Below are 12,664 nucleotides of genomic sequence, written 5' to 3'. Positions count from 1 at the left end.
CACCTCATGTATAGGATACCCGAGAGCCGCTGCACAACCTCAGCAACTCCTATCAGTTGCAGGTGCTGCCTCACATTACAGATTACTGATAATAGTCGTACAAAAAACTACAGAAATAACAACAAAAAATGATGAGAAAAGGGAAATGATCTGTCCAAAACATACAATACCATTGCTGAATGGGGGGAGATTTGCTAATACAAAAGGAAGTGAAATCGTTTCAGTTATTATTACTATTAAACATTGGACACACACACTGATAAGTATACGTTTCCTTTTTTTTGTTTTGCATTTTAATATCTACATTCTGTACATACAATAGATAAAACTGGTTGTGAAATACAAATACAGTATATTTACAATATTGATCTTTCCATTGAAATAGCTTTCCTTTTATAATGTCAAGACTTTTAAAGCCGGATACTGTTAGTGATTGTTAGTCATTTTTTAAAATTTGTTTAATACAATAAACTGTATGGGTAGCTCAATGTGGGTGTGTGTGATGCCATTGCTTCTAAAATTCCCAACTAAGAGGTCAAAGACAGTGTTCTGCATCAATCAAGAACACTTTTATATTTTTGGGCGAACATGAACGCATTATTATTTCTGTCTCATAAAAGTGACTGTGAACGTCAATGAACAAGGTTATGAACGGCACCCACAACCGTGAGCGCCGTTCATAACCTTGTTCATGAAATCAGAATTAGAGCCTTTCTGACAAAACTGCAGATAAAGCTATAGGGTAAAAGCACACTATAAAAAAACAAACCTTAATATCACAGCATGGACACAGTAGACGACAGCTCTCGTAACGTGGTGCTTTTATGGCGGTAAATAAGATTATTTATACGTTCAGATGGACAATCAATATTATCCAAAGTTGCTAAATAAACACGTTGCATCACAAACATACATGTGCAACATGAATACAGTGTAAATAAATGCTTAACGGCACGGAGAAGACCAGAACAGGGTAGTCGAGTTGAGCCCAGCCACATGGTCAGGTGTGTTAGGAGAGCTTCCATTCGTGTGTGTCCATGACTAAACGTAAGTACATTAGAAAGTTTTTGGTGTTAGCTTTGGAATCTCTGCATTCACAGCCGTTTGTATCGTTCCGTGCATGTGCAGAACCGCAAAGTTGCAATTTATGATGGGGTGCAAAATCTGACAACACTGGCCCAGTACCAACATTTAAGCGAGTTTTACGAACAAGTCAGTACTGATTTGAAATTCAATATAATGATGAATCTGACAGTTTCAGTGTTAAAATGGATAAAATAATTGCTGTCTGTGGTTTTATATCGGCTCTGGCAATAATAGCTTGCAGCAATTATTGGTGAGAAGTGTCGCACCGTGGTGAGGTTTGTTGTGTCGTGGCATCATGTCCTGCTTTATTTTGAAGGTTTTACCCTCCTCATTTCAAAGCACTTGCCCTTCCTCATGTCCTCCCTCATCACCAATTCATCCCACCTGTTTCCGATTACCTTCTGTGTGTATATATAGTCAGTCTCCCTGTTTTGTGTTAGAGTATCATCGCCCCCTGATGCGTCACCCAAGTCAGCTTGTTGTCCACAGCCAAAGAATAGAATCCGATCCTAAACCATTTGTAAGCATTTTTTTAGTTTGTTTGCTACTTTGGGTGTTTGATAAAGTTTTTGCCCTACTTGGTGAAATGAATTTTTGTTTTGCCTTATTTGTTTTTAATCCAAGTTTTTAATCCAAAAATTGTGAACTAAATACCAGTACCTTTTAGCAAACCAACAAAAAAGAACTACAAAAGTTTTTTTTTTATTATTATTATTATTATTATTATTATTATTACTGAACAGTTAATTTTAATTGAATTTAGTTAATCCAATTTTGACTAGTTTATGTAGAAAATGAACTTTCCCAACCAAGGGCGTAGGTTTGGTCTCAAAATTGGTAGGGATAATATAAGAGCATAACCTTCATGTACACTTTTTGCTGTGGATGGGACATTAATAAGATCAAACAGATTGGGTGGACGGGGGTCAGGGCTACATTTCTAAAGAATATGAACCTAATTATTTGATAGGCTAAATGATCAATGCAAAATAAAGCTGTATTGACTTATACTAACTTTCATGTGTATTGGTTCAGGTGATTTACTCTACCGTTCGATTCAAACCGTTTCAAAAAGTACTTGAAAAATTCCAGAATATGTGTTTGGATTTTATTAGTGAATTTAAATTGGCAATATTTGAACATAACTTGAATTATATTAGCATACACAATAAATATAAACTTGTTAATAATCTGAAATATTCGGGCATGCAAAATCTTTTTTCTTCCTGAGGACTACTCAATATACATAATTTGAATTATATTAACATACACAATAAATATAAACTTGTTAATAATCTGAAATATTCGGGCATGCAACATTTTTTTTTCCCTTAGGACTACTCAATATTGTCTATCTAAATAAATATAACAAAAAACTTTTGTCCCGGGGGGATTAACAAAAATAATTCAAAATGGAGACTTCCTTCTGGTAAAAGACTACTGCTTCTGTCCACCAGCATAGCCGAACTCAACAAAAAAATGAACGCTCCTTTGGGTTGCTTTCAGACCACAATAATAAAATACAATTGAAAACTGACTGTCACACACAGACTTGGGACCCCTCTCTAAGCAGCTTCTTGCTCACATTTTTCTGGTTCTATGGTTTCCAGCAGAGTCCTCTACATTTTCTCTACATTTCTCACAGTTTAATTAACAGTCGAAAACACAGACAGGACGACACTTCTAAGCAGCTTCCTACTCGAGTTATGCTAACTCTGGTGCAGGTCGGGCTTTCAATAGCAAAGTTAGCGGTGTGTTCCCCACCACATCATTGACGTCTTTTTACATTACCTACAGTGGCCTCTTTGAATGGGGCGGAGGAGGCGGCATGACATTATTCAGTCGGGGCTGTGCTTGTGTGTGTGTGTGTTGGAGGGGCACACTCAGCAAGTGCAAAGGGGGAAATGTAAGTCTGAACATAAAAATAATTCACTTAATAATTGTAGGGTCTAGTCTATCCTTACAAAATACAGTATTTGAAGACAATCTAAATTACTTATTTAACTGAGCTTATTATAGTGTTTTGTCCCTACCGTCCCTATGCAAACCTACACCCTTGTTCCCAACACTGGTCAAAGATGTCAAGATACTGTCAGCTACTCTTGTCTGAAGAACAGGTTTTATTTACAAATTGAATATCAATATTATAATCTGTATAATATGGCAGGCGATTTTGTCCAACAAAAGAACAGTAGTTCGAAAAGGAGCATCCTGGCAATTTCCAACTCAAATTGTTGTACCAACCCAACAAAATGACCATAATAAATGGTGGCATTTGACGTCGTTTTAAAGAAATGATTATGCAAAAGTTCTCTTACCAGGTTCACAGAGCTCAAAGCCCTGCCATGATGCCACCTTCTTATCCAGGATGCGTCCCAGGATGGATGGAAGCAGCAGGACTGGTCGACAAATGGGTGGGAAGTGGGGCGTGACCGGCGAATAGGGCATGAGGGTTAGACAACTTCTCGGTGCTGATGTTACATCTGCGTGGAAGGGCATATTCAATGTAATCAGACAATGATTTACTTCTTACATTGTGTGTATAAATATGCCGTCTTTTTTAATAGTGATTTTACCAGAATCTGTGCTCTTGCTCTTTTCGTTCTCTACGCTGACCCACAGAGGGTTTCGGCCCTGGCGACCCGTGCTAACAATCCTCACTGTTTTCCGATCCACCGCATCCCCTTCCTGAAAAGGGAATATTAACCAGCTGTGAGCTGTGTAATTGTGCTCTATGAGCAGTCACACTTACCTTTTGAGACTTGCATGTTTGAGAGTTCATTTCTTCAATAGCCCCAATTAGAAGTCGCTGTGCTCTGGGATATCAGCAAATCAAGAAGCAGGTTGATAGTGATAAATTCATGAACTTAACCTGTGCACATTACTCATAAATACCTGTAATAGTTGGGTACCAATCCACTATGGAGGGCCAGAAGCTGGCAGGGATGAACTTGATTGGCGTACCAGGAGTCTTCGGTGGCCGCAGGCCTTGTGTTGGTCACATGTAGAATGTCATTGCAGGACACAGTCAATGTTTCTTTGGGACCTGCTGGGATGGTCACGTTGACACGCACGTAGAAGGAGTCGCCTGATGACATTTCGCTCTGCTGCAATTGCTGGAGAAGTGCCTCGTAATCTGTACAATAAACAGAGAACATGAAATTGTAAAATTTATGAGGACACCTTTTATTGGGATTGGCATTAAGTGTCGTGATGGATTTTCCTAACAATTTGGCAAGTAGTTTAAACATTAATTCTTTGTCAAAGGAAGAAGCTCTGCACTAAAAGTGTAAACATAAGCAGTTAGCTAGTTAAGAGAATGTGTCAGTAATTCTCCAAGGCTTTTAGTGAAACACTATATGTTATTTATTGCTGTTTTCGTGAATGTCCACAATGAAAAAAATGATTTCGGTGATGGTTTTTATGTTTGTTTGTTTTTTTTTGTTTTTTGTTTTTTTGTTTTTTTTTTAATTATACATGAACAATTTTGATGACCAAATCATGACAAAAACGTGGAGTTTTTGCTGACGATACATTCCTGGCTAAAAATGTTAGTGGGTTTTCTGTCTGACGTTGAAAGCTCACACTCACCTCATGTTGAGTGTTCGAAAGGTTGCCTAACTGGTTTTAAATGCTGAGTTCTCTCATCGCCTTAACTCGCGTGTTATGCTACCATTTTGTGTCTTTGAAGAGTTGTTCATGTGAGTATTCCTTTGTTTGGGTACACATTAACAATAAAAAATTAAGGCAGCATTTTAATCATGACTTCGTATATACTTTGCTCTCTTAATTGCTACTACATCCTTGCTGCAATAGCTCATTAAAACTAGTTCTCTGTACCACTCTTCACCACTGTTGTGTAACAGTTGTGTAAGAAATAGCTTCAGGCAAAAGTTGTGCCATGTTGTGTTATTGCCAATTCATTTGTTGTTGTGTGTCACATTCTGTTATGTATTGACATCCAAGGATTTTTGACAGGGTTGCAAGAGGTTGAGTGTCTAAAACTGGGAAATGTATTACTGTATTTTCACACACAAAACAAGGCAACCGGTTAGTACAGATAATTTCTACTAATTGGTCAGTCGCTATAGAAATAAAATACTTAAATAAATAAATGCTTAAGGATGTGTGCTAGTCATTTGCTTAACGAGCTATTGTGTTTTTTGTGTTTGTTTGCTTGAGGATTACTTGCATTTCTCCCTGTGCTTGCATGGGTTTTCTCCAGGTCCTCTGGCTTCTTCCCACATTCCAAAAACGTGCATGGTAGCCTGATTGAACACACTAATTCCCCCTAGTGTTATTGTGAATGGTTGTTCGTCTATATGAGCCCTGCGATTGCCTGGTGACCAGTTAAGGGTGTACCCCACCTCCTGCGCATAATTAGCTGGGATAGGCTCCAACACCCAACAAATTCTGTGCACTTTGTTAGTTATTTATTAATTTCAGGGCATCTGTAGTGGCTAAGCTAGCGCGAGTCAATGGTCCCTCCCTAGCATGCCGATAAAAAAACCATACTAACAGATCTAACATAGTCAAATAAATTCAAAATGCAGATTGTTGTTCAAAATGCCCATGCGGCCAAAACAATGTCACACCAAACTGCCGTAATTCATTTATTTCTGCAGAACTATTTTTTAGATGCTTAATGCGACCACAATAGAGAGGAGTGCTTCGGCCACTCGTGCTCATGCTGCATTCGAGGAAGGTGGGAAGTCTGATTTATCCCACTCAGGTGGTACCAGTTGCGACATCAAAGCGTTCCAAGCGTTTTTATTTTGGCCATCAAAAGACATGTTGACCTCCCGCAAACATGGCTTCTCTTAAGCGGAAAAACGACGGCTAAGGTAAAAAGACCACAGTGTAAACTGCCTTCTTTAATTTTACTATTGACGGTCTGTTTTTCGACGGGCAGCTAATTTTGTTGAAAGACGTCCGATTGAAGCGACTTCTGAAGTCGGGGTACTTTTTTTTTTCTGACTTTGCAACTAAGGCCCTCCAGTTCCAGTGGTCTTCCAATGATATTTCTCCTGATCGGAGGTTGGAAAACTCTGATTTACCACCTTCCTCAAATGCAGCATCAGTCTACAGTCTTGACTGAAGAACGGCAACATAATGAAACGTGCATTTAGAGGCTGAGGAAACAGAAGAAATGGGTTGAGTTTCCACAAATTCCCTATGAAGAAATAGGAACAATACAAACTGTGGATACTTGCTGCTGGCTACGACATAAACACACCGGTGGAGAAAATATCACTCCGCTCTGCACCCTCTTACCTACAGAGGTACAGAGCTGGATTACAAATGTTGCTGTCCATACTGCAGTTATTAACATGCAATGGTAAGTTTTAATCGCTTCATCCTGAAAATATAGCCAACTCTATTGATTGCGCGGGTCATCTGTGATTTTCATGCGGGCATATGCTGTTTTTTATTGGCATGCTAGTACGGGCTCATTGACTCGCGCTAGCTTAGCCACTCCGGCGCCCTGACACTAATAAATTAATAACAGCACAGAATTTGTTGAAATCAACTCAACTCTACTAATTAAACCCCCGCTAGCTTGAAGATTAAGCCTAATGTCAAAAATTCTGAACTTCCCCTTTAAGGCTAACACGGCAATATTTTGCAAAAATTCACCAAAATGATTATAAATAATAAATGAAGAAAAATTAGTATCCAAAAATATGTGAATGATATTAGACTAAAGCCTTTCTGAGTTCAGTTGAATAAAACGATCACATACAGCATCTATCTCCGACCGGTCACTCACATCTTCGCTCTCCAAAGGGCGCAACATTTCACAGAGGTCAATAGTAACTTTTTATTGGAAATTACAGCGTGATAAAAATTGCAAATAGTGAAGGGGTTGAAATCTGTGCTTAAATGACCGCTTACACTCTTCACCAAACCCAAGAAGACCAGTGCAGTAACAGAGTCTTTGTTTAAAATGGTGCACATAGTAAAGAAACGAGCCTTTCACTGATGGCAGTATTGAGACAGCTATGGAAATTGATTTGTTGAAAATAAACAGCTCTAAGTCGTTTTTGTTTTGGAAAAGTAGCTCTTTGAAGACAAAAGGTTAGAGACCCCTGACATGACTAAAATGTGACTAAGACCTTTTCATCCAAAGGACAAAAACTAAGGCGAAAAAATGAAAATGTCAGGTAAAAACCACACTCCCCTCATCAAAAAGTGGCAGAGCAAACAATGAAACAGTGGAAGCATTGCAGTTTTGTACTTGCCGTAAGACTTTCCACCTAACACGTATTAACATTTGTACCAGATCAAAATTTGCATGTGTACTCGCTCATGAGTATATATTTGGGTTAATATATTTGGGTGACACATTGAACTAGATGTTTGGCTTGCAGAACTTTCACAGTGGAACCATTGCATTCGTCGACACAACGTCACTTTCTTAAAATAATTATTTTGAACATAAAAAATTGTTAAATACTAATTGAAATACTGGACGTACTGTAAGGATTTTTAAATAATGTAATATGAAGTACTTTATTTTTACTCCATTTATTTCCCTGCATTATTGTTTGTCTGATTATTGAGTTTATTGATTTAACCTACATGAATTGCCACGTTTGGGGTTCTGGAGAAATGTTAACAGGCGAAACACAGTATTAAAATGAAAAATGTACATCCAGGTTTTACAAACACACGGTGGGACATACCGTCTTGCCTGGGACGCAAAGAGAGATGGCAGAGACCAGTGACTTGGCCAAGTGCCCACTGAGCTTCTTCTAATGTGGAATCTTCCAGGACCATCTTGACAGCTTTCTGGTCCTGTTGGTACCTCACCTGCAATCCATCACAGTGTAATGAGGCACCTGCATATACCATAATAATTATCATCAAATCGTTTTTGTCTTACCTCCACAATTTGAGCACCGTGGGTGATACCCACAGTATGTGCTGAACTCCCTTCCGTTACTTCATGCACAAAGACTCCAGTCTTATTACCTCCTACCACGGCAATCTGATTTAGCAAAGTCTCTCCCTGGAAGGCAATGGTGACTACGCGGCCGTTGACTCGTATTGCTTTTGGACGTGAACGCACGAGGAAGGGAGGTACAGAACTTTTATGCAGGCTGCGGGGAGAGCATAGAAAATAAAGTTGACACTACTGTCCAAAAAAGTAGGTCAGCATTTTTTATTCTTTTGGGTCTTCAAATAATCTTTGCATAAATTTGCCTTTTCTGGATTGTCTTGCCTAATGTTTAACCTTGTGGAAAATAGTGTCAATATTCAAACAGACTTCCATTGTTACATGTTTGACCTCTGTTCTACATGTTGATACCACATTCTCTGTGCCGATGGATGACTGATCTTAAATGTGAATGGTTAAAAGCTATCATCATATTAAATGTGAATGGTTTGAAGATATCATAATACTTTATATATATACAGTGAGGAGCAGAAGTGTTTGCACCCCTTGTGATTTTGCAAGTTCACCCAGTTGGAAAATAGGTAGAGGTCTGACATTTCAATCATAAGTGCATTTCCACTTATGGAGACATAATCTAAAAAAAAAAAAAAAAAAATCCGGAACTCATATTGTATGATTTTTCAATTGCTTATTTGTGATTTACTGGGGTTCGTAAGTATTTGTACCCCTGGGGAAATCAGTGCTAATATTTAGTGCAGAAGCCTTTGTTTGCCATTACAGAGGTCAGGCGCTTTCTCTAGTTCTTCACCAGGTTTTCACATCCCGAAACAGGGATTTTGGCCCATTCCTCAACACAAATCTTGTCCAGATCTGTCAGGTTTCAGGGCTGTCATTGAGAAACACGAAGTTTCAGTTCCATCCAAAGAACCTTGACATGCTTTTTACGCAGCCACTCCTTGGTCAACTTGGTGCTTCAGATCATTGTCATGTTGGAAGATCAAGCCATGACTCATCGTCAACTCTCTGACTGAGAGAAGGAGCTTGTGGTTCAAAATCTGACAATACATTTCACCATTCATCTTCTGCTTAATACAGTACAGTCATCCTGTCCCCTTTGCCGAAAAGCAGCCCTAAAGCATGAGGTTTCCACCTCCATACTTCACAGTGGGGATGGTGTTCTTGGGATTGCACTCATCCTTCTTTTTCTTCCACACACAACGAGTAAAGCTTGTACAAAGAGTTTACTTTGGTCTCATCTGACCACATGACTTTCTTCCATGACCCCTATGCATCATTCAGATGGTCCCTGGAAAACTTCAGACGGACCTTCACACACACTGGCTTCATCAGGGGAACCTTCTGTGCAATGCATGATTTTAAACCATTGCATCATAGTGTTCTACTGACAGTAGGCTTTGAAACTGTACATCCAGCTCTCTTCAGGTCATTGACCAGCTCTGCCGTGTAGTTCTAAGCTGAGCCCTCACTTTTCTCATCATGAGTGATGGCCCACGAGAAGAGATTTTACATGGAGACACCGCCCAAGGTAGATTATCAGTCATGTTTAGCCTTATCCATTTTCTAACAATTGTTGCTACTGTTGTTTCATTCTCACCAAGCTGCTTTCCAATTGTCCCGTAGCATTTTCCAGCTTTGTGGAGCTCAACAATATTTTCTCTGGTGTCTTTCGAAAGCTCTCTGGTCTTGCCCATGGTAGCAGTTGGATTATGACTGACTGTGGGGTGCATGGGTGACAATAATGAGCTCAAACTGGTGGTGGGTTGGTGGTTACTCATGGGGTAAAGGAGGACTTTTTTTTAAGGGTAGACTGACAACTCTTTGAATGTCATAATTATTGCTGATTTTCAGGGGTACAAATACTTATGAACCCCAGTAAATTACAAATAAATTATTGAAAAATTATACAATGTGAGTTCCAGATTTTTTTTCTTTTTTTTGATTATGTCTGTATAAGTGGAAATGCATCTATTATTGAAATTTCAGACCTCTACCTATCTAATCACAAGGGGTGCAAATACTTCTGCTCCTCACTGTAAAAAAAAAAAAAAAAATATATATATATATATATATATATATATATATATATGTACAGTACTGTGCAAAAGTTTTAGGCAAGACACCTGCCTAAAACTTTTGCACAGTACTGTATATTTTTATTATATTATGTATATACAGGATATACTGTATGTATATATTTTCCCCAAGTGGAAGCTTCCATGATCCTAATAAATTTAATAATTAAAAAAATATATATACAGTACTGTATATATATATATATATAATATTGTTGGTTATGTGATTACTTCACCTGTACACGTTTTTGGTTCTTCTAGGAGCACATCGCTGTCTTGCTGGGGAATCGTCTTCCCTCACCACTAAACAGATGAGATTTCAATAAATGATTAGTCATTAAGGTTATAGTAATTTTTTTTTTTTTAATTTGTAATGCATTTGTGATATGTCCCTTAATGGTTGAAAACATCACATTTCAACCCAGGTTTGTAGGTACTACAATTTATTCACTTAGAGGTACACCTTTGACTGACTAGTTGTCATTTGATCACATGTGACATATGGAATAACAAGCACTTACATTTACACTAATGGCGGATTTAAAGCCTTGTCCTTGGAATGAATAATCCCGTGCAAGCACAACAATGACAAGAAAACTGTAGATGTTTCAACAGAAATTCGTATCCGTATATCGTCAATGTGAGGCTAATGTGAAAAAACTAGTCTTTCGTTATAGCTGCTATATTTCATGATTTATATTTTTCACATAGTGGCTAGAGAATTGCAGTATCTGCTGATATCATCTCAAATTATAGATGCTTATCGTTACCCAAATATGATTCTTGCATGCAAATTGAAAGACTACAGGCTTGAGTAAAGCTTTCAATCTAAGCAGGATGAAATCCTTTTAAGAAAAAGATCTTTGATTTTCCCCACACATACACACTTTATTAAGACGTATAATATGCAAAACATACCAGTGGGAAGGATCTCAAAGTCCTCCAACGAAGAATCATCGGTCTCCGTTGTTTCCAGGCTAAAAATCAGAAAACAATGCGTACATGGAACTCAGACAGGTTTGACAGGCCAAGTTGATCCTCTTAAAACAGACAGATTATACTGTACATATAAAAAATGTATCTGTCATGGCTAAATTTACCAAGTCAAGGGCCATTGAGCTTATTTACTTTTCAATAGGAGAACCCCAGTAAAATACAGTATTACACAGAATCAGACTCACATGCTGTCCTCATGAAGAGTTCCCTCTCTTCTACGGAGAGACTGGGGACTGGGAGGCTCGACGTCTCCGGATCGGACACTACTTGCTAATGGATCTTCACACTTGAAGATAAATGTGGATGAAAACACATACGCAAATATCTTTAAAAAAAAACAAAAACATTGATGCTTACAAACGCAAAAGTGGTCATTCAGAAAAGTGATTGGTCTCATTTTTTCTTTAACATATTTTCAAAACAACCATAACAAAAACTACTTATCATGCTTCTCAATTCAATGCCAACTAATATTAGGGGGTGGGGGCTGAAGCTGTCATAACAATTCTCTGACAAGTCTTTCAAAACTGCCCATTATTCTTTTTGTGACGATAATTTTAGTACTGTTACCCAACAATGAAGCCGAAATAATCAAAAGACTGCTCACTATTGTGAAGTTACAGGATGTGTATTATGTTGCTTGTGAATGAGGAAATATTTTTAGATGCGTTCTTAGGTTTCAAAAACTCCCCTGAACAATGGCAATTTTGAAAATAGCTTAATAACTTTCATCCACACACCTCAGTTGTGAAGGAATTCACTGATATAGAACGAACTGCATCCATGCGGCAAAGTCTGTGACGACCTGGGAATGACGAATCTTCAGATTTGGATAGAGGACAATCCCAGCTAATCCCCCTTTCCTATAAAATAGTTGTTGTGTTTTTGTTTTTTGTTTTTTTAAATTACATTACATTAGCAATTCATTTTTTGTGCATCAATGCATTTTTGGGGGGCGTCCAAAATTACCTTTGACCTCTGCCATTCTTTGTTGTGCTTGACAGTCACACTAAAATCTCTCTCCTGGAGTTCTATCATTTGAGATCTTAGAATGTCCTTCTCAGCCAAAATGGCGGCGATCTGGGATTGGGCCTCGTTTCTGGAAAGGTATGCCTACAAAGCAGAAACGACAATAGAATTCATTTTAAAAAACTAGCCTGTTTTAAAATATTTCATATTGCATGTGAACAGTGAAAGCAAGCCATCCAAAATTGACACATTAAGAAATAAAAACATGAAAATCAAGTCACATTTCACATAGTATGAACTCGTTATATCACGGTTCAATTTCTACAGTCCCAATATTGGGGGGGGGGGGGGGGGGGGGGGGGGGGGTTAGTGTTATTACGGTTGTTACATTTTGAGAACGTTTGCAATATTCTGTGCTCACATTTACTCTTGTTCTCTCTGAATAGTGACTAGACAAGAGGGGTTTTAATGTAAAATTTCTATAACTTGCACTAACCTTATCTTTTAAGAACTACAAGTCTTTCTATCCGTGGATCGCTTTAACTGAATGTTAATAATGTTAATGCCATCTTGTTGATTTATTGTTATAATGAACAAATACAGTACTTACGTACAGTAT

General features: G+C 38.1%; 1 protein-coding gene across 1 annotated transcript in view; it reads right to left on the bottom strand.

Moving 5' to 3' along the window:
* card14 (caspase recruitment domain family, member 14) overlaps window positions 1–12,664 on the bottom strand; it is a 28,642-nt gene that overhangs the window by 9,061 nt on the left and 6,917 nt on the right. The window contains exons 7-17 of the mRNA XM_057842585.1: window positions 12,046–12,189; window positions 11,817–11,939; window positions 11,262–11,362; window positions 10,999–11,057; window positions 10,317–10,383; window positions 7,973–8,189; window positions 7,773–7,899; window positions 3,982–4,222; window positions 3,839–3,902; window positions 3,663–3,774; window positions 3,405–3,569 (exon numbers count right to left, since the gene is read on the bottom strand). Of these exons, the coding sequence (XP_057698568.1) occupies window positions 3,405–3,569; window positions 3,663–3,774; window positions 3,839–3,902; window positions 3,982–4,222; window positions 7,773–7,899; window positions 7,973–8,189; window positions 10,317–10,383; window positions 10,999–11,057; window positions 11,262–11,362; window positions 11,817–11,939; window positions 12,046–12,189 (1,420 nt within the window). The remainder of the gene's footprint in view (window positions 1–3,404; window positions 3,570–3,662; window positions 3,775–3,838; window positions 3,903–3,981; window positions 4,223–7,772; window positions 7,900–7,972; window positions 8,190–10,316; window positions 10,384–10,998; window positions 11,058–11,261; window positions 11,363–11,816; window positions 11,940–12,045; window positions 12,190–12,664) is intronic.

Source organism: Corythoichthys intestinalis, chromosome 8, assembly GCF_030265065.1.
Source record: "Corythoichthys intestinalis isolate RoL2023-P3 chromosome 8, ASM3026506v1, whole genome shotgun sequence".
Lineage (NCBI taxonomy): Eukaryota > Metazoa > Chordata > Actinopteri > Syngnathiformes > Syngnathidae > Corythoichthys > Corythoichthys intestinalis.
This window is presented reverse-complemented; position numbering and strand designations above follow the sequence as displayed.